This window comes from Macaca thibetana, chromosome 10 (assembly GCF_024542745.1).
Source record: "Macaca thibetana thibetana isolate TM-01 chromosome 10, ASM2454274v1, whole genome shotgun sequence".
Taxonomy (NCBI): Eukaryota; Metazoa; Chordata; class Mammalia; order Primates; family Cercopithecidae; genus Macaca; species Macaca thibetana.
Genome location: NC_065587.1, coordinates 12,308,098 through 12,334,289, shown reverse-complemented (window position 1 = coordinate 12,334,289; position 26,192 = coordinate 12,308,098). Strand labels below are relative to the sequence as shown.

The 26,192-nt window shown below is 43.1% G+C and overlaps 4 protein-coding genes across 7 annotated transcripts in view; 2 read left to right on the top strand and 2 right to left on the bottom strand.

Moving 5' to 3' along the window:
• DMC1 (DNA meiotic recombinase 1) overlaps nt 1-3,720 on the bottom strand; it is a 52,178-nt gene extending 48,458 nt beyond the window's left edge. The window contains exons 1-3 of the mRNA XM_050806336.1: nt 3,642-3,720; nt 1,727-1,810; nt 1,100-1,144 (exon numbers count right to left, since the gene is read on the bottom strand). Coding sequence (XP_050662293.1) covers nt 1,100-1,144; nt 1,727-1,777 — 96 coding nt within the window. The 5' untranslated portion in view covers nt 1,778-1,810; nt 3,642-3,720. The remainder of the gene's footprint in view (nt 1-1,099; nt 1,145-1,726; nt 1,811-3,641) is intronic.
• Nucleotides 1-26,192, top strand: part of GTPBP1 (GTP binding protein 1) — a 310,687-nt gene that overhangs the window by 133,516 nt on the left and 150,979 nt on the right. The gene's annotated exons all lie outside the window — the stretch shown is intronic.
• Nucleotides 1-26,192, top strand: part of CBY1 (chibby family member 1, beta catenin antagonist) — a 628,117-nt gene that overhangs the window by 517,096 nt on the left and 84,829 nt on the right. The window lies entirely within an intron of this gene.
• Nucleotides 21,645-26,192, bottom strand: part of FAM227A (family with sequence similarity 227 member A) — a 73,711-nt gene continuing 69,163 nt past the window's right edge. Inside the window, exon 17 of the mRNA XM_050806235.1 lies at nt 21,645-21,853. Coding sequence (XP_050662192.1) covers nt 21,776-21,853 — 78 coding nt within the window. The 3' untranslated portion in view covers nt 21,645-21,775. The remainder of the gene's footprint in view (nt 21,854-26,192) is intronic.

Genomic DNA, 26,192 nt, shown 5'->3' with positions numbered 1-26,192 from the left:
TCCATCTCCTTCCACCATGATGCCAATTTTATACAAGCTGCCAGGTGGAACCCACCCACCATGTAGCCAAATGTTCTGGAAATATCTGAGTAGAACATACTCAGCAGGCTGCCAAATGTTCTGACTGCGCCCTGATTTCCCACGAATGTTAGTGAGACCATGGCAATGTAACAAGGAATTCAAAAGAAAAGTCTGTTGGTGGAAAAGCTAACAAATTTATCACACATTCACCCCCTCAGTTCAGCTCCTTCCTTCTACAGAACTTCATTACCAACATGTTCTTTTAAATTTTTAAAGACTTTTTTTTTTCTTCTGCCCCTGGAGAATGCAAATAACTACATCACCAAAGGACCAGGATTTTCTCTTGCTTCTATTTTCTAAAACCACTGAAAGAGATTAAATGTTAGGGCTACAACAGATAATGTCAGCACAGTTCTATCAACTGATTGCTGTTGAAATCCACCCAGTTCGGTCGGGCGCGGTGGCTCACGCCTGTAATCCCAGCACTTTGGGAGGCCGAGATGGGCGGATCACGAGGTCAGGAGATCGAGACCATCCTGACTAACACGGTGAAACCCCGTCTCTACTAAAAAAAAATACAAAAATTAGCCGGGCGCGGTGGCGGGCGTCTGTAGTCCCAGCCACATGGGAGGCTGAGGCAGGAGAATGGCGTGAACCCAGGAGGCGGAGCTTGCAGTGAGTGGAGATCGTGCCACTGCACTCCAGCCTGGGAGACAGAGCGAGACTCCGTCTCAAAAAAAAAAATTAAAAAAAAAAAAAAAAAAAAAGGAAATCCACCCAGTTCATTATTCAAAGGCTGGATTTCTGCCAACATCATTTATTCCAGTCATCTGACGTATAGAGCTTAATTTTGTCCTCTGGGTACACTTGATAATGTCTGGAGACATTTTGATTGTCACAGCTGCAGGGGTGCTACTGGCATGCAGTGAGTAAGTAGAGGCCAAGGATGTTGCAAACACCCTACAATGTACAGGACGGCCCCTTGCAACAAAGAATTATCCAGGCCCAAATGTCCGTAAGGTTGATGCTGAGAAATCCTGAATCAGATAATTTAACACAGCATTGAAAAACTACTTACAATTCCATGTTTTTGTAACAGGTCAATATCTTGAAACAAAGATTCCTAAAGGAGATGAAACAGAAAAAAATGAAGCTTTGATTCTTCATATCCAGCTATTTCACATCTTTTAAAGAGGTAATTCAATACTATGAGTCACTCCAAAATGCCTCAAATTCCACTTCTCTAGAGATTGAGGAAAGATCAATACTGTTTTTCAAACACATACTTAGAAGCACCAACATTGAAAGGGCTGGGAAACCAGTTACCTTTGTCATGTCCTCCCTAAAATTTTGAAACCTTTACCCAAAGGACTGGAACAACATTTGACCTATTTTAAATATGTTTTCTCAACCCTCTTCCCCTCCAGATCCTAAACTCCTTCCTCTAGGACCAGGCTGCTATTCGGTACCAGTGTATACAGGTATCAGTATGGCCATACCAGCTGTTAAGTTATTAAAATACTTTCATACCAGTTGCTAAGTAGCTAATCTTAGCATCCTTGCCAAACAAGTTGTTGCATATTTGCAATATATAACTATGTGTTATTTCTACTTTCAGTTTCTAAAAATAGTAGCTAACAGAGAAGGAACTTGATTTTTGTGGAATGACCGAATATCTATGTATCTTTCAACATTCTAGTCATACCTCTTCATCTTGGAATCCTGGTTCTTCCGCCACAACTTGATCCTCCTTCATGTTGAAAGGTGAGCAAAAGAAAAATAATCACTTCTGGGAAAAAAAGAAATATTATGTAAGAAGTAGTCCTTTGTCCAGGGGCCTCTGATTTCATTTCAAAGTCACCAAGGACTAGAAGGACAATAAGAGAAGCATTTAACTTGGAAAGACTAGGCCAGTCTATCTTCTTTCTGCGAGGCATGTGGCATTATTTCTTGTGTGTGCGTTTGTGTGTGTGTGTGTGCATGTGTGTGTGTGCGTGTCCCCACATGCACACAGGTGCCTGAGGGGCAAATTGGGGGGTGATTAGTTTCTTCTCTTTCCCCAATAGTGATCACTTATCATCTGGTTTCCATTGCACAGCTAATCATGACTTTATTACTGCCTTGAAATGTTATTTAAAATTGCTTATTGCTTTTAATCTTTCTTGTTTATGTTTAACAACAAAACTCTAAGAACCTTGACAATATATCATTCTTCCTTGTGTCCTCCCTGGCACCTCCAACTTTGTCCTCAATAAATGGATTTTATTTTTCTCATCTATGATGAATGCCTTCCTGTCTGCTGATTATGAATGGGTACTCCTGTAACACCTACCTTTTTGTTTCATAGAACATTAGCTATACTTTCTTTCACAGTATTTACTAGTTTCATGATTTTTTTTAAGATTTAAAAATATGGTGGGCCGGGCGCCGCGGCTCACTGCCTGTAATCCCAGCACTTTGGAAGGCCAAGAAGGGCAGATCACAAGGTCAGGAGTTCGAGACCAGCCTGGCCAAACCCCGTCTCTACTAAAAATACAAAAAAAATTAGCCGGGCATGGTGGCGGGCGCCTGTAATCCCACCTACTTGGGAGGCTGAGGCAGGAGAATCGCTTGAACCTGGGAGGCGGAGGTTGCGGTGAGCCGAGATTGCGCCACTGCACTCCAGCCTGGGCGACAGTGAGAGGCTCAGTCTCAAAAAAAAAAAAAAAAAAAAAAAAAAAATTGGTGGATCATAATATTATAGTAAGGCTGATAAGCAGTTAAAGTTTTTAACATTGTAGACCCAAAGAGAAATCTCAGGAATCCACAAGGCGTGATTGTGTTTATTACAATAAAATGCGGTACAAATAATCATTTTTCTTGGTCGATTCCATTTCCTCATTTGATACCAAAGTCAGGGGTTGGACCTTAGAACAAAGGGAACGAACTATTAATACGAAGGCAGGAGCAGGGTCCTACCACCCAGCACCTCAAACCGCAAAGGATGGAAGGCAACCGAGACCGTTCGGATGGGATCTTCGGGGACGCTGTCCTTCAGATGGCTAGCTATGAGTACCCCAATTCCACATTTACTGTCCCCATCGAAGAAAAAAACATCCATTTCTTCTCCCCGTGATGAAATGAAAAGATTGTCCCCCATCTCTCAAAGAGCCGTCGATGGACTGAACGGTTGGCTTGAAGGCAGGGCTCCCCAATCCCCCGGTTTAAGACCACCCAGCTGTCCCCTCTGGTGGGGGCAGCAGCGCGGTCGGGTCGCCCTCGACGCCTCCCTCAGCAGGAGGCCTGGGCAGACCCAGTGCGGCCGCCGGACATTTTCCTGACAGGGGATTCCCTGGTCAGGAGGATGAGGCGGGCTCTCCTAGACTTAGGTCCGATTAGATTGAAAATAAGGAGGTTGGAAATCCCTCAAGGTCACTAAAATTCCTCCCCAGGGGTCGGAGCGGAACGCTCAGAGTCGCTAGCCCGGGAACCCCAAAAAAAAGAGCGAGAAAGGGAAGCGCGCCTTCTCAAAACGAGCGTCCGCTCAGTCTTCGCACGCTGTCCGTTTATGCCACTTACCCCCCTCGTACCCACAGTCTCCCCGAGATTTTCAAGGTGAAGCCCCTCTGCCCCCGCCCGACCTTTCCAGTCCTCAGCTGACAGGATTCTAACTCGGGCCCAGAACGCGGAGCCTGGAAACCCGCGCGCCGTTGACCACAGGGTTTGGCGCCAAATGAGGAAGGCGGGGCGAGGACCAAGGGGCCGGGGCGGGGCGCAGGGTGAGGAGGCGAGGTGAGGGTGGAAGGGCGGGGAGCGGGCGGGCCCACAGGGGGCGACGCGGGGAGGGGAGCTATGGGGGCGGGGCGAAGAAGGAGGGGCGGGGGAAGAGCGGGCTCACAGTTGGGGGAACCAGAGGGCGTGGCCTGCAGGGGGCGTAGCGAGGGGAGAGTCGGAGCAGGGCGCAGGGCGAGGGGGCGGGGCGAGGACTGAGGGGCGGGAAACCAAGAGGAGCCTCCGGCGCGTGGCGCGCTGAGGTGAGGGAGTGAGGAGGGGGCGCTGTGGAGGGAGCGCCCTGAGGAGCGGGGCCTTGAAGGGAGGAGACCGTTGAGCTGGGGCTTCCCTCGAACTGAGCACCTCGCTAAAGTCCGGGAGAGGACCCTGAGGCAAGGGTTCTGAGGAGGACGCCTTGAGTCGGGGGAGGGGCGCTGAGCAGAGGTGGCTGACGTTGGCAATAGGTCTTGGTCGCGAGGGTCGCAGATGGAGCCTTGGGTTAGAAGGTCGAATCCGGGCCCCTTTCCCCCCGCCGCCGCTGCCCATGACTTCTCTTTCGCCTCCGGGTTTTCATGCCTGGCTTCAGAGTTTGGCCGTGCTCCCTCAGCGTTCCTAATTTCCCACTTTCTGACTCTCACCATTTGCCACTCTTGTCTGTGATTGAGATACCCAAGGCCCATTCAGGATGGAGAGTAATTTTTTTCTCTGTCTTAACTTGAAGTTTTAAATAGACCACAGACGCCAAGTATATTTTGGTTCGGCTTTTAAATAGAAGTCGCAGGCCAGCCTTCGTGCCAGCAGCGCCATCGCTGGCAGCGTCCTCCTCCTCCCCTCACGCGGAGACTGACTTGAGGAGAGTCAGGAAACATTTGAGAGAGCAGCTGCCGAGGTGGAGGCTGTGATGTATCTTGGATGAATCTCTGTGCAAACAGTTCTTTGGGTTCAAGACCTAGTACAGGGCGATCCTTTTTTGTTTTTTCTGTCTGAATCATTTTGCTGGAATAAATAGCAAAACATTCCCACAATAGCAGTTGGCATTTTTGTGTAGGACGCTCCCCCGCCCCCAACAGGTGGATCGTTTCAAGATCCAACAAATAACTGCCATCGTGCTTCCAAATCTGTTATTTTCGCCCAAACATAGCCGTCCCTGTTATATGGAAATGAATGCCCATTTGGGGAAGGAACTGGATAGTGATGAAAGGCTTTCACTCTGAGGCCTCACCTAAATAATTATGGGAACTTTTGAGCAACTCGTTAGGTGAAGACATCAACAGTCTACAGAAGAGCTGCAAAGAGCACAGCAAGATGATTTAGGGAAATATAACATATGTAGTTTGGTGTAGTGACAGCTGGGAGAGAGAAATGTTCATAATATTTGAAGGTTGTGTGCAGTACACTTAAAGAAACTAAAATGAGCTGGGTAATGACAAATTCATGAAGGGAGGAGAAAGATCTTATTTGGGTATCATATTGATGGTTAGAGACAACTTTTAAAATGTTTAAAACAACAACAAACTCTGGGGCAGTTAAAAAGTGCACATGAAGACCTTTCCACTCAAATCGGAACCAAAAAAAATTAGTCTTTCGTATCATACAAAAACTCTGAATATCATGAAGGTGGCATTTCAAATCAGTGGAGAAATGATGAATTCAGTGAATAGTGTTAGAACAACTAGGTAACCATCTGGAAGAAAAATAAAATTGGAACCACACTTTACACATTATACCAAAATAAATTCCAGACAGATAAAAAAATTAAATCTGAACAATAAAATAATAAAAGTACTAGAAGAAAATATGGGACATTCAAAATTACTTTGTAATAAGGAACATCTTTTTAAGTATGATACAAAACTCAGAAGCCATGAAAGACTGATAATAAGTGGCTGGGTGCGGAGGCTCACGCCTGTAATCCCAGCACTTTGGGAGTCCAGGGCAGGTGGATCACGAGGTCAGGAGTTCGAGGCCAGCCTGGCCAACATGGTGAATCCCTGTCTCTACTAAAAATACAAAAATTAGCCGGGCATGGTAGCACATACCTGTAATCCCAGCTACTCGGGAGGCTAAGGCAGGAGAGTTGCTTGAACCCAGGAGGCAGAAGCTGCAGTAAGCCAAGATCGTGCCACTGCACTCTAGCCTGGGAGACAGAGTGAGATGTCTCAAAAAAAAAAAAAAAAACAAACAGGAAAAGAAAAATTGATAAGTATGCTTATATTTAAAAATATATATCCTGCATGGCAAAATGGTACTTTCCTATCCACAATATAGACCATGGCAAACCAGAGCTTTTGTGTCAATTATTAACTGGATAACATAGCTTGCCTAATTTTTCAAATCCTTCAGGAAGTCCACAATTTCTCTATACAATTTTAAAATTTTATGTCATTTTTATAATATTTTAAGAAATAAAGAAATAGGCAGTGGGATTATAGTTAAGACCTGAATTTTAAACTATTACACTTTACTGCCCCTCTGTGGACAGTCACCTTATAACCAAATAGAGGCACAGGATTCCAGCACATATAGTTGGGCTTCTACAAAGTGATGCTTGCTGATACATATTCTTGAAATTTCAAGAGCTTGAATTTGAGAAATGCTTTAGTAGAGAACTAAAGAATGCTCATCACGTACAAATTTCACTGGGTAGAATTCCCCTTAAACATATTTGTTTGTTTTGTTTTGCTTTTTGTTTTTGAGTCAGGGTCTCCCTCTGTCACCCAGGCTAGAGTACAGTGGTAAGATCTTGGCTCACAGCAGCCTCAATCTCCCAGGCTCAAGCGATCCTCCCACCTCAGCCTCCCAAAGAGCTGGCACTACAGGCACAAGCCACCACATCCAGCTAATTTTTTGGTATTTTTTTTGTAGAGATGTGGTTTCACCATGTTGCCCTAGTCTCAAACTTCTGGGCTCAAGTGATCCTCCTATCTCAGCCTCCCAGAGTGCTGGGTTTACAGGCATGAGCCATTGTGTCCAGCAGTGTTCCATTTCTTTATCTCCATTTTCAAATAATTTGCCTTTAAGAATAAGGTACTTGTAGCCTATTGCTGAGACGTGTACCTCTTAGTGGCTCCTTCCCCTGGCTACATAAAGGCTTAAAATGACTGCTGTTTGTAAAGAGTCGATTAAAATTTTAACCTAGGGCCTTACATTATTCACCTCCAGTTACAAGAAGGCATAGGGGGTGCCATAGGAACGCATGGGAGGGACATCTTATTCAGTTTGTGGGTAACTGGGGAACATGGCATTAGAGGCTGACACCCATGAGTAATTCATTAGTCAGGTAATAAGAGGGAATAAGTACTAACTTAAGAGATTGTATTTAGCTGGAGTTCAATACTTATTTGGAGAATGAATGACTAGTAAAACACCTCTTACATTTGCCAGACTTTCTCTTTTTTTCCTCAGTATTCTAGTTCCATCAATCTTGTCATGCTGTTTTTTCTTACACTTCTAGATTACATAGACATTTCAAATATTGTGTTTCTTGCCTCAGCAGAGGGAATATTCTGAAAGATACTAATTCTGCAGTGTGTGGATTTGCATTAACCTAAAGGGGTTTACTATAGGTTTACAGAAAAAACCAGAAAAGTAGAAAGAAGAAAAAAAAAAATCTGTAAGATTATGAACCAAAAAATCAAAAACCAAAGTTCCCATCTTTATTCGAAGCAATGATTAGCAAAATAAAAGGCAAAAGTTGTATATAGTTTTGAATATGTACTTCTTTTTTTTTTTTTTTTTTTTTTTTTTGAGACTGAATCTCACTCTGTCACCAGCCTGGAGTGCAGTGGCATGATCTCAGCTCACTGCAACCTCTGACTCCCTGGTTCAAGCGATTCTCCTGCCTCAGCCTCCTGAGTAGCTGGGATTACAGGTCCGTGCCACGATGCCCAGCTAATTTTTGTATTTTTAGTAGAGACGGGGTTTCACCATGTTGGCCAGGATGGTCTCGATCTCCTGACCTCATGATCTGCCCTCCTCAGCCTCCCAAAGTGCTGGGATTACAGGTGTGAGCAGGTAATTTCTAATCCTACTTTTTCAGTTGCCTAGTAAGCATTTTTCCATGTCTTAAGCATAATTTTAAATGGTTGCATAATATTTCATTGAATGTATTATTAACAATTTCCCTATTATTGGACATTACTAATTAGTGTCAGCATCTTTTTGCATAGTTTATTTTTTAGGATTACTTTTATTTATTTATAATAAAAAAAATAGAGATGGGGTCTCACTATGTTGCCAAGGCTGGTCTTGAACTCCTGGGCTCAAGCAGTCCTCTCACATTGGCCTCCCAAAGTGCTGGGATTACAGGCATGAGCCACTGCACCTGGCTGAGGATCCCTTTTCTTAGGGTAGATTTCTGGATGTATAATCATTGATTGAAAGGACAATTTTAAGGCTATTGATAAATATTTAAAGCTCATGGAAATATTTGGTTGTACTAGTTTCCATGTCCTGGCAAAGAAAGAGTTGGTTATTTCACAGCTGTTACAGAGCTCACGGTCTAGTAGGAAAGATAGATTTTATACAAAGAACTATATAAGCAGAATTGTGAAAAATACATTAAAGGAAAAATAGTGTGCACTGTGCTAAGCACACAGATAGAAAGGTGACTAAGTCTCTGCTGTGGAAAGCAACAATGCTTGGGAGACGCAGACCCATAAACAGGTTGTTCCTTTAAAAATAATTTTTTTAGGCCAGTTGCAGTGGCTCACGCATGTAATCCCAGCACTTTAGGAGGCCAGGGCAGGCGGATCACGAGGTCAGGAGATCGAGACCATTCTGGCAAACATGGTGAAACCCCGTCTTTACTAAAAATACAAAAATTAGCTGGGTGTGGTGGAGCGTGCCCGTAATCCCAGCTACTCAGGAGGCTGAGGCAGGAGAATTGCTTGAATCAGGGAGTCAGAGATTGCAGTGAGCTGAGATCATGCCACTGCACTCCAGCCTGGCAGCAGAGGGAGACTCCATCTCAATAAAAAAGAAAAACCAAAAAATTAAATTTTTATTTTATGTAAAAAGAGTTTTTTTCTTTCATTGAGTGGATGCCTTGGATAATCTATTCAAGGAAGATCACTTAGTCCAACTTAATGAAACCTATATCCTTTGTGTACTGACTGGCAGCACACATTAAGGCCATCTTTTTTTTCTTTTTCTTTTCTTTTCGTTTTCTTTCTTTTCTTTTCTTTTCTTTTTTTTTTTTTTTTTTTTTTTTTTTTTTTTTGAGATAGAGTCTTGCTCTTTCGCCCAGGCTGGAGTGCAATGGTGCCATCTCGGCTCACTGCAACCTCCGCCTTCTGGGTTCAAGTGATTCTCCTGCCTCAGCCTCCTGAGTAGCTGGGATTACAGGGGCCTGCCACCATGCCAGCTAATTTCTGTATTTTTAGTAGAGACAGGGTTTTGCCATGTTAGCCAGGCTGGTTTGGAATTCTCGACCTCAAGTAATCCGCCTGCCTCAGCCTCCCAAAGTGCTGGGATTACAGGCGTGAGCCACCGTACCCGGCTGAGGCTGTATTTCTGAATCAGACCTTGCTGGTTTGGGCAGACATGACAAGAGCACGAACACTGGCCAAATTTTCATGGGTGGCTCCAGTAGAGCTGCTGGTGACCTATCTTGCTTTCTGTTGTACGTACGGAAGAAAAAGGCATAAACAGGTCATTCTAACCTAAGTGTCGTGATTAACAGTTGATACTCACTTCAGTCTTAGTCTGTCCTTTTTTTTTTAAATCATGTTTTCTTCCCTTGCACCTTTTAAATTTCATAAATATAGTTTATTTAACCATAATCCAATATACCACAGCCAGGTGGCTAAATGTCCTGTTATTGCTCACATGCTACCAATTTCTGTTCACCTACTTGAGTACTGTTCTGAGAAAAAATTAGACTCCATGCAAGTTCTAGAAAAATCTATCCAAGTTCTAGATAAATGAAATGTCAGGGCAAAAACTTGACTTATTGTTGGGTGCAATGGCATGCATTTGCAGTCCCAGCTACTCAGGAGGCTGAGGCAGGAGAATCGCTTGAACCCGTGAGGGGGAGGTTGCAGTGAGCCAAGATCGCACCACTGCACTCCAGATTGGTGACAGAGCGAGACTCCATCTCAAAAAAAAAGAAAGAAATTAAATAGTAAATATTTTCATTTACATATAGGCTTTAAAGGAACACATTACTTGGAACAAGATTTAAAGAAGTACAAATATCTAGGCACAAATGAATTTCTGGTTTAACTTAAACTTCTTTTATAAATAACCATTTATATAAACTTTTAATATATTGATATATAACATACATGTATAAGATAGACAACAAATGACAAAGCCCAAGATTTTATATATACATAAATATAAACATGTATGTGTTTTATACATATTTTATGGGTTATATATACACATAAAAGTTAAATATAAATGTTTTACATATTAAATACTGTATATTATGTGTGTATATATATTTACACACGTATATATACACACACAGTCACGTGTCACTTAACAGTGGGGATATACTCTGAGAAATGCATTACTGGGCGACTTGGTCATTGTGTGAACAGTATAGAGTGTACTTACACAGACCTAGTATACTCTGTGCTATACCTGACTACAGGCCTAGGCTACATGGGATAGCCTATTGCTCCTAGGCTATAAGCCTGTACAGCATGTTGCTGTACTGAATAATGTAGGCAACTCTCACACTATGGTAAATATTTGTGTATCTGAACATATCTAAACATACACAAGGTACAGTAAAAAAAAAAAAGGCCGGGCGCGGTGGCTCAAGCCTGTAATCCCAGCACTTTGGGAGGCCGAGACGGGCGGATCACGAGGTCAGGAGATCGAGACCATCCTGGCGAACACGGTGAAACCCCGTCTCTACTAAAAAAATACAAAAAACTAGCCGGGCGAGGTGGCCGGCGCCTATAGTCCCAGCTACTCGGGAGGCTGAGGCAGGAGAATGGCGTAAACCTGGGAGGCGGAGCTTGCAGTGAGCTGAGATCCGGCCACAGCACTCCAGCCTGGGTGACAGAGCAAGACTCCGTCTCAAAAAAAAAAAAAAAAAAAAGATAAAAAAAACAGTACAACTACATAGGGCACTTACAATAAATGGAGCTTATAATAAATGGGCACTTATAATAAATGGAGCTGGAAATTGCTCTGGGTGAGTCAGTGAGTGAGTGTGAAGACCTAGGACATTACTATACACTACTGTAGACTTTATAAGCACTGTACATTTAGGCTACACTAAATTTATACAAAAATATTTTTCTTTAATAATAAATTAACCTTAGCTTATTGTAACTTTTTTATTTTATAAACTTTAATTCTTTTAAACTTTTAAACTCTTTTGGAGTAGCTTAAAACACAAACACATTGTATAACTATACAACAACAATATTTTCTTTCTTTATATCCTTATGAGTTTTTTCTATTTTAAAAATGCTTCTTTTTTTTCTTTTCTTTTTTTTTTTTTTTTTTGAGACGGAGTTTCGCTCTTCTTGCCCAAGCTGGAGTGCAATGGTGCCATCTCGGCTCACTGCAACCTCCGCCTCCTGGGTTCAAGTGATTCTCCTGCTTCAGCCTCCTGAGTAGTTGGAATTACAGGCGTGTGCCACCACGCCCAGCTAATTTTTGCATTTTCGGTAGAGACGGGGTTTCACCGTGTTAGCCAGGATGGTGTCAATCTCCTGACCTTGTGATCCACACACCTCAGCCTCCCAAAGTGCTGGGATTACAGGCATGAGTCACCATGCCTGGCTTTTTTTTTTTTTTTTTTTTTTTTTTTTTTGAGATGGAGTCTTGCTTTGTCACCCAGGCTGGAGTGCAGTGGCACTATCTCGGCTCACTGCAACCTCCGCCTCCCAACTTCATGCAATTCTCCCGCTTCAGCCTCCCGAGTAGCTGGGATTACAGGTGTGTGCTACCACGCCCGGCAAATTTTTGTATTTTTAGTAGAGACAGAGTTTCACCATGTTGGCCAGGCTGGTCTTGAACTTCTGACCTCAAGTGATCCACCTGCCTCGGCCTTCCAAAGTGCTGAGATTATAGACGTGAGCCACCGTGCCCGGCCAATTTTTTTTTTTTTAACCTAAAATTTATTTGGTTAAAGATGAAGACACAAACACACACAGTAGCCTAGGCCTACACAGGGTCAGGATCATTAATATCACTGTCTTCCACCTCCACATCTTTGTCTCACTGGAATGTCTCTAGGGTAATCACATGCAGGCAGCTGTCATCACCTATGATAACAATGCCTTCTTCTGTAATACCTCCTGAAGGACCTACCTGAGGCTGTTTTACAGTTAACATTTTTTTTAAATAAGTGGGAGTACACTCTAAAATAATGATAAAAACTGTAAGATAGTAAATACATAAACCATACCCAAAGAACACTGAAAATTAAATAATTAAATAAATAAAATATAAACCAGTAACATAGTCATTTATTACCATTACACCCGTATTGTGTACTATATTTTATATGATTGGCAGGCAACACAGTACGTTTGTTCACACCAACATCACCACAAACACGTGAGTAATGCGTTATGCTACGACATTATGAAGGCTAAGAGTCGCTAGGTGATAGGAATTTTTTAGCTCCTTTATAATCTTATGGGACCACCGTCATATATTCAGTCAGCTGTTGACTGAAATCAGCTGTTGACTGAAACATTGTTACGTGGCACATGACTGTATGTATGTATACACATACATACATGTATATATAATAGTCATTTTGGGCTTTCTCAGTTTTTCAGTCCAAATTGGAAAACCTTTTTTTTTTTTTTTTGAGACAGAGTCTCGCTCTGTGCCCCAGGCTGGAGTGCAGTGGCGCGATCTCGGCTCACTGCAAGCTCTGCCTCCCAGGTTCACGCCATTCTCCTGCCTCAGCCTCCTGAGTAGCTGGACTACAGGCGCCCGCCACCGCGCCCGGCTAATTTTTTGTATTTTTAGTAGAGACGGGGTTTCACCGTGTTCGCCAGGATGGTCTCGATCTCCTGACCTCGTGATTAACTTCAGCACATAGCTGTCCAAGAGAGGCTTGCTATGACAGTTTATTTTACCAGCATTATTCAACACTGCTCAGTTCCACGTCTCTGATGGATATAAGGACAGGTACCTGCCTTCAAGGAGCCATGAGTCTAGTAGAGAAGACAATGCAGAAACAGATAATCACCACACAAGGCAGGATAAGAAGGATTAGACATGCAGCTGGGAACCAAGTAGAGCTCCCTCTGGGATTGCAGGGATGGTGGCCCTTGGTTTGGGGCTGGATCAGAGAGGATTTGTTAATTGGGCAGGGCGGGGAAGGCAGAAGGAACACAGAGGCTTATTTGGGGAACTGCAAGTGGTTCTGCTGGAGAATTTTAATTTCAAAATTAAAGGAGAGAGGCCAAAAGGAACGAGTATTTGTTGAACACCCAATAATGATCACGATAGCCAACAAAAGCTGCACTTACCATGTGTCAGGCACTGTTCTAAGTGCCTCCCACAGATTCATGCATCCACTCCTGACACAGATACCATGAGGCAGGAACAATTATCACCCCTATTTACATGATGGAACTGGGGCGCCAGGAGGTTAAGTAACTTGCCTGAGGCTCACAGTCTGGCACCAGTGTCCATTCTCTTAACCGACATGCTAAACCACTATATGGCAGGTCTGTATATTCATATCTTGACTTTATTTTCCTGTCATAAGTACACATAAGAGCAGCAATTAAGCCAGATGTACAGCACACTTCAGCCATTCACTAGCTGTGTGGTCTTGGGAATATTATCTAACCTCTCTGTGCCTTAGTTTCGTCATCTGAAAACCAAGAATAGTATTGACACTGAGTTGTGAGAATTAAATGGGTTAATACATATGAAGTATGTGGGCTCCTGTGTGGAGAATTAATTGGAGGGGCAAGAGAGAGGGCAAAGAGAATACTAGGAGAATATTGTATAACAGAAGTCCCAAGCCAGGAGTAATGGTGCTTTAAACAAGAAGACCCTCAATTTGAAAATGGGGTAAATTGTACCTCATTCACAGAGCTTTAGTGAGATGAGAATAAAACAGTGTGTAAAATATGCTTAGAAGTGTCCATGGTAAATGCTTTTAATTTTAAAAATTATGGATAATATCAAATATACACAAAAGTAAAACAGTATAATATTCCCATCACCCATCTTCAACAATTTTCAACATATGGTCAATCTTGTTTCACCTATACCTCCATCCACTTTCTCTCTCCCATATTATCTGAGTACAAATTCCATCAATCTTATAATTCCATCTGTGAATATTTCAGTATATATCTCTGAAATGTAATAACTCTTTAAAAAATATAATAACCATAATGCCATTATCACACCTAAAAATAATTTTATATATAAAATATTTAGGATTCAAATAGCCATTTGTCTCATAAATGCCACATTTTATTTTATTTATTTATTTATTTATTTTTGAGATGGAGTCTCACTGTGTCGCCCAGGCTGGAGTGCAGTGGTGCAATCTTGGCTCACTGCAAGCTCTGCCTCCCAGGTTCACGCCATACTCCTGCCTCAGCCTCCCGAGTAGCTGGGACTACAGGTGCCTGCCACCATGCCCAGCTAATTTTTTTTTTTTTTTTTTTTTTTTTTTTTTTTTAGTAGAGACTGGGTTTCACTGGATTAGCCAGGATAGTCCCGATCTCCTGACCTCATGATCCGCCCACCTCGGCCTCCCAAAGTGCTGGGATTACAGGTGTGAGCCACCGTGCCAGGCTCAAATGCCACATTGTAAGTTTGTTTCAATGGGATCCAAACAATGTCCACATGTTGCAATTGATTGATGTCTTCTTCTTCTTCTTTTTTAGAGATGTGGTCTCATTCTGTCACCTAGGCTGGAGTGTGTAGTGGCATGATCATAGCTCACTGAACCCTCCAACTCCTAGGCTCAGGCAATTCTCCCACCTCAGCCTCCCAAGTAGCTAGGACTACAGGCGTATGCCACCTTGCCCCGCTACTTTTTACTTGTTATTTTTGTAGAGACGAAGTCCCACTATGTTACCCAGGTTGGTCTCACCTCCTGGGCTCTAGGAGTTCTTCCACCTTGGTCTCCCAAAGTGCTGGGATTACAGGCATGGGCCATCATGCTTGGCAACTGATGTCTTCTTTTAAGTCTCTTTTAATCTATATATTTCCTCTCTCTTTTTCCCTTGAAACTTATTTGTTGAAAAAGATGAAACCATTTGCCCTGGAGTTTTCCATAGCCTGGATTTTGCTGATTGTATCCCCTAGGTGTCATTTACCATTTACCATGCTGTCCCCATCCTCTGTATTTCCTGTTATGGTAGTTGGGTCTAGAGTTCAGATCACATTCAGGTTTACTTATTTGTAAGACTATTTGATAGGTGGTCTTATGGTCTAACATCAGAAGGCATTTAATAGCTGTTTGTCTTTTGTGATGTAAGCAGCCATGGATGATCAACCTAGATCCATTAATTCATTGGGGGTTGCAAAATGGTGATAATTTAAGTCTATCATTATTTCTGAATTTATTAGGTGGATTGTTTCTTTTTTTTTTTTTTTTTTGTTGAGACAGAGTCTCACTTTGTCGCCCAGACTGGAGTGCAGTGGCCGGATCTCAGCTCACTGCAAGCTCCGCCTCCCGGGTTCACGCCATTCTCCTGCCTCAGCCTCCCGAGTAGCTGGGACTACAGACGCCCGCCACCTCGCCCAGCTAGGTTTTTGTATTTTTTAGTAGAGACGGGGTTTCACCGTGTTAGCCAGGATGGTCTCGATCTCCTGACCTTGTGATCCGCCCGTCTCGGCCTCCCAAAGTGCTGGGATTACAGGCTTGAGCCACCGCGCCCGGCCCTAGGTGGATTGTTTCTAAAGACAAGCTTCTCTTCCTCTACTATTTGGTCACCTGGTAATACAGTTCATATGGGAATGGTAAGATAAATGCTTATTAAATTTACTTACCAGTTTTCAAAATAATGAGGTGGTTCCCTGGCATCCAATTAGTTTCTTCCTTTCCCCTTTCCTTTCCTTTTTTTTTTTTTCTTTTGAGACAGTCTCACTCCGTCACCTAGGCTGGAGTGCAGTGGTGCGATCTCAGCTCACTGTAACTTCCGCCTCCCAAGTTCAAGTGATTCTTGTGTCTCAACCTCCCGAATAGCTAGGATTCCAGGTGTGCACCACCATGCCTGGCTAATTTTTGTATTTTGGGTAGACAGGATTTCGCCATGTTGGCCAGGCTGGTCTCAAACTCCTGGTCTCAGGCAATCCACCCACCTTGCCTTGGCCTCCCAAAGTGCTGGGATTACAGGTGTGAGCCACTGCACCTGGCCCAGGTTATTTTTTTTCCATACATGGTCTTGCTCTGTCACCCAGGCTGAGTCCAGTAGCACAATCATAGCTCATGGCAGCCTTGAGCTCCCAGGCTCAAGTGATCCTCCCACCTCAGCCTCCCTAGTAGCTGGGACTATAGGTGTGCACTACTACATCCGATGAATTTTTTATTTTTTGCAGAGGCAAGGACTCATGCCCCATTTGGTCTCAAACTCCTGGCCTCAAGCAATCCTCTTGCCTTAGTCTCCCAAAGTGCTGGGATTACAGGTATGAGCCACCATGCCTGGCCTGTTGGTTTTTTAACAAAGCTTTATTGAAGTATAATTGACATATGAGAAACTGCACACATTTAAAGTGTGTTTAGGTGTGTATACACCCATGAGCCTTTCACCACAATCAAGATAGTAGACATATCTGTCACCCCCAAAAGTTTCTTTGGGCCTCTTTCTAACCCCTTCCAGCTTCCCTCCTATCCCCTCTCTAGCTATCCCTCCTGTTCTTCAGGCAATTGTGTGTTCTAAAACATACATTTCATCATCAATTCATAAGTAATTCAAAATCAGGACTATAGGATTTTAACTTCATCTCTTCTAGTTTAACATTTGAATTTATTTTCTTCCATGCTGAGAATATGGATTTTCAGCAACACTGGGGATGACAGAATTAGAATATCATACAATTACCCATTTGCTTTATCCCACATTACAGCAAATGCTTTTTAAATGTTAGTTACCTTTGATGCTCTACCCTCTTCCCTTATAAAGGGCAAATAATTCTTTCCCATAATTTTCCGTTCTAATATTTACAAAGAGCAGAGACAGGTTTTTTCATCATTAACATCCTGAGAGGCCTACAGTTCTGAGTCCTCAGTAATTTCTGGAAAGGGTCCATGCAGGGATGATCTTGGATTGTGCAACAAATGGTCCTGAGAGACAGAAATGCAGTTTGCCCTGGGCTTAGAAAACAAGGAGACCTTCTTGCTGTATGGGGGCTAATGGTAGCAGCGGATAGGTAAACAGGCAATTACAATCTACTATGGTAACTGCTGCCATAATGGGATGGCACAGAATGCTGTTGGAGCATAACGCAGTGGAGCACTTGTGCCTACCTTGCTCCTGGTATATTAGGGAAAGCTCCCAAGAGGAGGGGACATTTAAGCAGGGTCCTGGAGGAAGAGCAGGAATTAGTGATGTTGGCAGTTAACAAAGAGGAGGGAGGAGAAGGCATTTTCAGGTACAGAAGCAGCAACAGACAAAAGGTCGAGAAATAGGAAAGTGTGGTTCCTAGAGAAACTGCAAATGAAGAGTTGACGATGACTGGGGTAGTAAAGGGAAGGCAAGAGGGTGCTCTGCTTATCTGTCCCACATGGTGCCTTGTACTTGGCAGGTGTTCAACATGTTCTGGTTTCAGAAAACTACACTTTTTTTTTTTTTTTGAGACGGAGTTTCACTCTTGTTACCCAGGCTAGAGTGTGACGGTACAATCTCAGCTCACTGCATCCTCCACCTCCCAGGTTCAAGCGATTCTCCTGCCTCAGCCTCCCGAGTAGCTGGGATTACAGGCACCCGCCACCACGTCTGGCTAATTTTTTTGTATTTTTAGTAGAGATGGAGTTTCGCCATGTTAGCCAGGCTGGTCTTGAACTCTTGACCTCAGGTGATCCACCTGCCTCAGCCTCCCAAAGTGCTGGGATTACAGGCGTGAGCTACCGCACCCGGCCAAGAAGAGCACACTTTATAACAACAATAACAACAATAACAATAACAATAACAGCTTGTGGCAATTACAAAATGAAAAGTACTGTGCCAAGAACTTTGCATAAATTATCTCATCTAATCCTCACAACAACCCTCCTAGATAGGCGTTCCCCTTCTGCAGTCAAGAAAGCATGTTCAGAAAGGTCAAGTTGCAAAGCTACTATGCTGAGTCACACATCCATATGGTGAAGCAGGGCAGGGATTCAAAGGCCCAAATTTTCTCATGCCAAAGCCTGAGCTCCTTCCCACTTACCTTTCCTTCATCCCCTTTTACATGGGTAATAGCCTCCAAGGGGGTCACCTAGAGTTCTACTCAGGATTCAAGTGAAGATGTGTATCTGAGGGATGAGCTATATGTCCCAAGATCTGCTTATCTGCTGCTTGGTTTGGGCCAACAGCCACCTGCACCATTTCTTTCCTCTTGGCTGTGACAGGTGAACTGTTCTAGCACAGACCAGGTCACTGCCCTGTGCCTTGAAGCTCAAATGATAAAACCTAAGCCCCTCAGCCCAGCTGCTGGTCCTTTGGCAAACCAACCCCTGTGCCTGTGCCCCTCAGTGAAATATCTTCTGTCCCAAAGGGCTGCTGGCACACTGGCTTCACCTGTCTTGGTTTTTCTCAGATTCCATGCAGATCTCTATCAGAGCATTAATGCATTTACTGGTTTACACATCCTTCTCTTTCTTCCAGATTGTGAGCCTCATAAGGTCAGGGACTGTGTATTTATCTCCGTATTCACAGGGCCTGGTGCAGGGATGGTACAGAATAGACATCTAGCAAATACCTAATCATCCCCACCAAGCCCCAGTTTCTTCCTAGGAGAAAACGGAGGTAACAATATCCATCTTGCAGGGACACCAGGAAGGTTAACTGAGATAATGTCTAAACCAGGCTTAGCAGAGCATTCAGCACATAGTAAGTACTCAATAAATGACATCGCCTATGATTACTATTATATTATTATGCTATACAATAATAATAATAAGCCCAGGTGCGGTGGCACACTTATAATCCCAGTGCTTTGGAAGGACGAGACAGGAGGATTACTTGAAGGCAGGAGTTTGAGACCAGCCCGGGTAACACAGTGAGATCCCATCTGTACAAAAAGTTTCTTAAAAAATTAGCCAGACATGGTGGCATACCTGTAGTCCTAGCTACTTGGGAGGCTGCAGTGGGAGGATCGCTTCAGCCCAGGATTTGAGGTTGCAGTGAGCTATGACTGTGCCACTACATTCCAGCCTGGACAACGGACTGAGATTCTGCCTCTGAAAAAATTAATGTTAAGTTAGTTAAAATTAATTAAAAAAAAATTTTTTTTTGAGATGGAGTTTCACTCTTATTGCCCAGGCTAGAGAGCAATGGCACAGTCTTGGCTCACTGCAACCTCTGCCACCCGGGTTCAAACAATTCTCCTGCTTCAGCCTCTCGAGTAGCTGGGATTACAGGCGCCTGCCACAACGCCCAGCTAATTTTTGTATTTTTAGTAGAGACAGGGTTTCACCATGTTGGCTAGGCTGGTCTTGAACTCCTGACCTCGTGATCTGCCCACTTTAGCCTCCCAAAGTGCTGGGATTACAGGTGTGAGCCACAGCGCCTGGCCTAATTTAAATTTTTTTTTTTTTTTTTGAGATGGAGTCTCGCTCTGTCGCCCAGGCTGGAGTGCAGTGGCCAGATCTCAGTTCACTGCAAGCTCCGCCTCCCGGGTTTACGCCATTCTCCTGCCTCAGCCTCCTGAGTAGCTGGGACTACAGGCGCCCACCACCTCGCCCGGCTAGTTTTTTGTATTTTTCAGTAGAGACGGGGTTTCACTGTGTTAGCCAGGATGGTCTGGATCTCCTGACCTCGTGATCCGCCCGTCTCGGCCTCCAAAAGTGCTGGGATTACAGGCTTGAGCCACCGCGCCCGGCCTAAATTTTTTAAATGAAAAAATTAATTTACATTTAAATCCTGACTTTGGCCATGGTAGGAGTGAACTTTAATATTCCTTGTCCCATGAACTGGGACTGACTAAATGTGTCCCTAGTTGCAGTATTATTTTTTTTGTTTTCTTGTTTCTATTTTAGATTAAATCAGACAACATGTGCATGCTTTACCTATAAAGTTTCTCTCAATTCTTGGACAAAGATTCACTCAAATGAGCTGGAAGGTGAGACATCAAGGATGAATACCTCCTTTTTCTGTGTTGCTTTTGACATCTTAGTGATCTCTGCCTCTCTGTGGATGAACCATAAAGACACCAACAGAAACATTAAAAAAACAGTTATGATCAAGAGAATGAAAAAGGGAATCCCCAGGATTATGTGAACAGTTTAGAAATTCACTCAGGTGAAGCAGGTGAGAAGGCTGAGAAATGAAGGTGAAATTGACAGACTGTGTCAAGTGTCTGCATGAACTGGGAGATTTATACAACCAATGGATAATTTGGAGATGCACTGTGGTAAATACAAAAGAAAAAAAAAAAACAAGCAAGAGAACAGGCAAATTGAGATAAATAAATAGACTCAGTTCCAGGGATATCAAGACTTTTACAAGAAAGGAAAAAATAACTATAGTACACTTTATGGCTCAGCTGGCAATAATGTTATGGTATCATTATGCTGCTTAGTGATCCAACCAAAATTACAATATAAACCCATTGGGAGGATGGGAGATGGGAAGTGTGTGCATGTGTGAGAGAGAGCCCGGCCCTCATCTTTCCTACTGAGAAGTCAATAGATAATGCCTAACATGGAAAAATCAAGAGGAAGCTGGGTGCGGCGCAGTGGCTCATGCCTGTAATCCAGGCACTTTGGGAGGCCGAGGCAGGTGGATCACCTGAGGTCAGGAGTTCAAGACCAGCCTGGTCAACATGGCAAAACCCCATCTCTATTAAAAATATAAAAATTAGCCAGGCATGGTGGCAGGTGCCTGTAATCCCAGCTACTTGGGAGGCTGAGGCAGGAGAATCACTTGAACCCAGGAGGTGGAGGTTGTAGTGAGCCAAGATCACGCCACTGCACCCCAGCCTGTGCAATAGAGTGAGACTCCGTCTCAAACAAACACACACACCACAAACAAAAAAGAAGAAGCTGCAGCAGTGTGGTATTTAGATATACAGTGGAGAAAAAATACCAAAATGATCAGTTAAAAAAGAGGAAAGTAAAAAAAAAATAGAGGAAAGTGTTGTGGGGGAAAAGGAAAAGCGGCCTAGAGGAGTGCAATTTTTTGTAACAAGCTTTGTAGAACTATTAATTTGATAATTTGATAGGCACTTCTATTATGCTGCCTCTGAGCCTTTGCCCCCTGCTCCTCTAACCACTGGGCTTGCCGGCCTCTTTCCAATATGCCCTCCTTCCGCCTGGCAAACATCTTGTCTTTTCTAAACTCGGCCCATGGACATGACATCTCTAAAGTGTTTCTGTGTGACTCCCAGGCTTCTGCCTTCATTTTCCTCTGTCCAATACTTAGAGCATTTAATGTGTTGATACGTCTGTCTTCCCTCTACCAGATGGTGACTCCCTTGAGAACAGGGACTGTGTCTTATCTAGTGTTAATTACCCAGTGTCTACAGCAGAGAACTTCAGAAACCTTTCTAAACCTGGGCTTGCTGCTGTGTAAAATGCAGTGCATAATCCCTACTTCATATGGCTGGTATGAAAGTTTAACCTTTGTATGAGGTCATATTTGTAACGTACTTACCAACGTGCATTTAATAAAATACTGAGTGAAAGAGTAAATGTATGAATACATGTAGTGACCCAAGGACCAACTCTCTACTCCTGCTTTTCACTCAGCCTAGAAAAACTACAATGGAATTGGTGAAATCGTGATTCCTATTTCTCAGTCTTTGGCCACAATTTTCTTATTTTCTTGTTCTTCCACTCCACCTCATAGCAGAAATATCACAGATTCTGTAGGCGCTTCCTGGTTCTAGGTTGCGGAGCTCCTCAGGGCTTGGTGAGTGGAAGGAAATGTTCAACTTCTGCTTCTCTTCTCTTTTCCTCTCCTCCTTTCCCCTCCTGTGGGTGAAACAAACAAATAAAAACAAAAATTAATTTACAAATGTAATTTCTTCAAAGACTGCATGTGAGCAGTGGCGTGGCCAGTGGTGATCCTTGTGTGCATGGAATATTGAGGGCGTGCTCCTGCCTCCAGAGAAAGTGGTCGAGTAGGACAGCTGGCATCCACGGCTTCCACATCCCCGGTGCCTCCACCCTTCATCTTTCACCAGTACTGACAGGAACACTGCTGCATGGGATCTGAGCTGGGCCCCACAAACCTCTAGGCAGCAAGCAGGTACTACCCCATTGGAGGTGACATCCCTCTGGTGATGCTGAAAACCTGGATTGTGTTTTCTAACTCTGTGTTCCCTACTGCTTTACACCTCCAGATGTGAATCTTCAGAATATTATATGCTGGGCTATGGCATGGAGACTAGTCTCACAAGCCTAAAGGACTTCCTTTAATATTTCACGAAAGCATCACATTTCTTTTTTTCTTTCTTTCTTTCTTTCTTTTTTTTTTTGAGATGGAGTATCGCTCTGTCACCAGGCTGGAGTGCAGTGGCGTGATCTTGGCTCACTGCAACCTCTGACTCCCGGGTTCAAGTGATTCTCCTGCCTCAGCCTCCCAAGTAGCTGGGATTATAGGCATGTACCACCACGCCCAGCTAATTTTTTTTTTTGTATTTTTTTTTTTTTTTTTTTTAGTAGAGACGGGGTTTCACTATGTTGGCCAAGATGGTCTTGATCTCCTGACCTTGTGATCCACCCACCTTGTCCTCCCAACCTGCTGGAATTACAGGCGTGAGCCACCGTGCCCAGCCTATACTTCTTCTATTTAGGTTCACTGTCCTTATTTGGAAAGAACATGCTACAACTTGAAGGAGAAATCATAAGACATACTAAAAAGTATTTTGAAATAAAAACAAAAACATAACATAATAAAACTTATGGAGTAAAGCAAAAGCAGTGCTAAGAGAGAAATTTATAGCTATAAATGCCTATGTTTTAAAAAGAAGAAACATCTCAAATCAATAACTTCACTTTATGACTTGTGGACTTAGCAAAAGAAGCACAAACTAAATCTGAAGCTGGCAGAAGGAAGGAGATTAAGATTAGAGCAGTGGACATGAAATAGAGAATAGAAAAAATAGAAGGTCAGTTGAAGGAAACAAAATGTTAGTTATCAATAAAATTAACAAACTGAGTTTGAATGACTACCAAGAAAAGGACACACATAGATGAAAATGGGAACATGATTACCGACCTTACAGAAATAAAGCTTGTAAGAGAATACAAATGCCAATAAATTACATAGCCTGTATGAAATGGAAAACTTCATAGAAATACACAAATTACCAAAACTGACTCAAGAAAAAAATAAAAATTCTGCATAGACTTATAACAAATAAAACAATTGAATCAATAATCAAAAATCTCCCTTTGAACAAAGAAAAGTGAAAGACTACAGGGCTTCATTTGTGAATTCTACCAAACCGTTAAGGAAGAATTAACACCAATTTTTCTCAAGCTCTTCCAAAAAATAGAAGAGCAAATAGTTTTTCATAGCTCATTTTATGGGGCCGGCATCATGCTGATACCAGAATTAGAAAAAGAAATGACAAGAAAAGAAAATTATAGACCACTATTCCTTAAGAATACAAATGCAGAGATCTTCAACAAATACTAGCAAACTGACTCCAACAGACTATTAAAAGGATTATACACCAGGACCAATGGGATTTACCCCAGGAATCTGAGGGTGGTTCCCCTCAGTGAAACACAAATGGATCAGGGTATAGAGCACAATAAAGGAATGAAGAGAAAACCCCACATAATTATCTCAATGATGCAGAGAAAGCATTTGACAAGAACCAACAGCATTTCATGATAATAAACACTCAGAAAAAATAGGAATAGAATGGAATTACTCTAACATGATTATGGACATTTATGACAAACCCACAGATAACAGCACACTCAATGGTTAAAGACTGAAAGCCTTTCCCTAAGACCAGGGACAGGACAAAATGCGTCCTTTCACTGCTAGTATTCCACTTTGTATCAGAAGCTCTAGACAGATAATTAGGCAAGAAATAAAAGGCATCCAAATTGGAAGTGAAGAAGTAAAACTATATCTATCTACAGACAGCATGATTCTATATGTAGAAAATGCCAACACAGCAAGACCCTGTCTCTACAAAGAAATTTTAGCCAGGCGTGGTGGCTCATGCCTGTAATTCCAGGACTTTGGGAGGCTGAGGTGGGTGGATCACCTGAGGTCAGGAGTTTGAAACTAGCCTGGTCAACATGGTGAAACCCTGTCTCTACTAAAAATGCAAAGATTAGGTGGTTGTGGTGGTGCGTGTCTGTAGTCCCAGCTACTCAGGAGGCTGAGGCAGGAGAATCATTTGAACCTGGGAGGCAGAGGTTGCAGTGAGCCAAGATCGCGCCATTGCACTCCAGCCTGGGTGACAGAGCAACTCTGTCTCAAAAAAAAAAAAAAAAAAAAAAAAAAAAGGGCTGGGCGCCATGGCTCACGCCTGTAATCCGGCACTTTGGGAGACCGAGATGGGCGGATCACGAGGTCAGGAGATCGAGACCATCCTGGCTAACACAGTGAAACCCTGTCTCTACTAAAAATACAAAAAAATTAGCCGGGCATGGTAGCAGGCATCTGTAGTCCCAGCTACTCAGGAAACTGAGGCAGAAGAATGGCATGAACCCGGGAAGCGGAGGTTGCAGTAAGCCGAGATCGCACCACTGTACTCCAGCCTGGGCGACAGAGCAAGACTCCATCTCAAAAAAAAAAAAAGAAAGAAAAAAGAAAAAAAGAAGAAAGAGGTTATAGGTTTAATTATATTCCCCAAAAGACATGTTAAGGTTGTAAACCCCAATACCCATGAATAACACCTTTTTTGGAAATAGTCTTTGTAGATGTAATCAAGTTCAATGAAGGCATTAGCGTGGGCCTTTATCCAATATGACTGCTGTTTTTAGAAGAATAGATGCAGACAGACATGAAGAAGGCCAGGTGATGACAGAGGCAGAGATTGGAGTGAGGCATCTACAAGCCAAGGACAGCCATGGACTGTTGGCAACCGCACGAAGCTAGGGAGAGGCAAAGGAAGACTACCCTGAACCCTGCAGAGGAAGCATGGCCCTGCTGACACCTTGACTTTGGAGTTTAGCCTCCAGAACTGTGAGAAAATACATTTATGTTGTTTGAAAAAGAAAAGAAATATATATACAGATGCCAAGAGGCGAATAAAGAAAGATAAGAACATTAGAGGATCAATCCAGGAGGTCTGACAATTGACTATCATAGTTCCAGAAATAGCAAAGAAAATGAAGGGAATTTTCAAATAAATAATACAAGGCAAAATCTCAGAATTGGAGGACTCTGCCCTCTGGACTGAGAGCACTCCCGACCTCAGTGACGCATATTAAGAAAAGGACTCATACCAAAGTATATCATTGGGAAACTTCAGGATACTAAGAATGAAGACAGGCCGGGGGCGGTGACTCAAGCTTGTAATCCCAGCACTTTGGGAGGCCGAGACGGGCAGATCACGAGGTCAGGAGATCGAGACCATCCTGGCTAACATGGTGAAACCCCGTCTCTACTAAAAAATACAAAAAACTAGCCAGGCACAGTGGCGGGCGCCTGTAGTCCCAGCTACTCGGGAGGCTGAGGCAGGAGAATGGCATGAACCCGGGAGGCGGAGCTTGCAGTGAGCTGAGATCCCGCCACTGCACTCCAGCCTGGGCTACAGAGCGAGACTCCATCTCAAAAAAAAAAAAAAAAAAAAAAAAAAAAAAAAAAAAAAGAATGAAGACAATATCCTAAAAGTTCCCACAGGGGGAAAAACAGTGACCCAGGAATCAGAATAGCATGAGACTTCTCAGCAGCAAAAGTAGGACGCAGGAAAAGTTTTCCAAAATTCTGTAGAATATTGACTTTTAACTTAGAATTTTATTCCCAGCAAAACATTTGCCAAATATTAATCAAGAACAAAGACATTTTTTCATATCTGTAATCCCAGCACTTTGGGAGGCCAAGGCCAGAGGATCACTTGAGTTCAGGAGTTGCAGACCAGCCTGGGCAACAGAGCAAGATCTCATCTCTTAAATAATTTTTAAAAAATAGAACAAAGGGCCGGGCATGGTGGCTCACACCTGTAATCCCAGCATTTTGGGAGGCCGAGGTGGGCGGATCACCTGAGGTCAAGAGTTTGAGACTAGCCTGGCAAACACGGTGAAACCTCATCTCTGCTAAAAAAAAAAAAAAAAAAAAAAAAATTAGCTGGGCATGGTGGCACGCACCTTTAGTCCCAGCTACTGGGGGAGGCTGAGGCAGGAG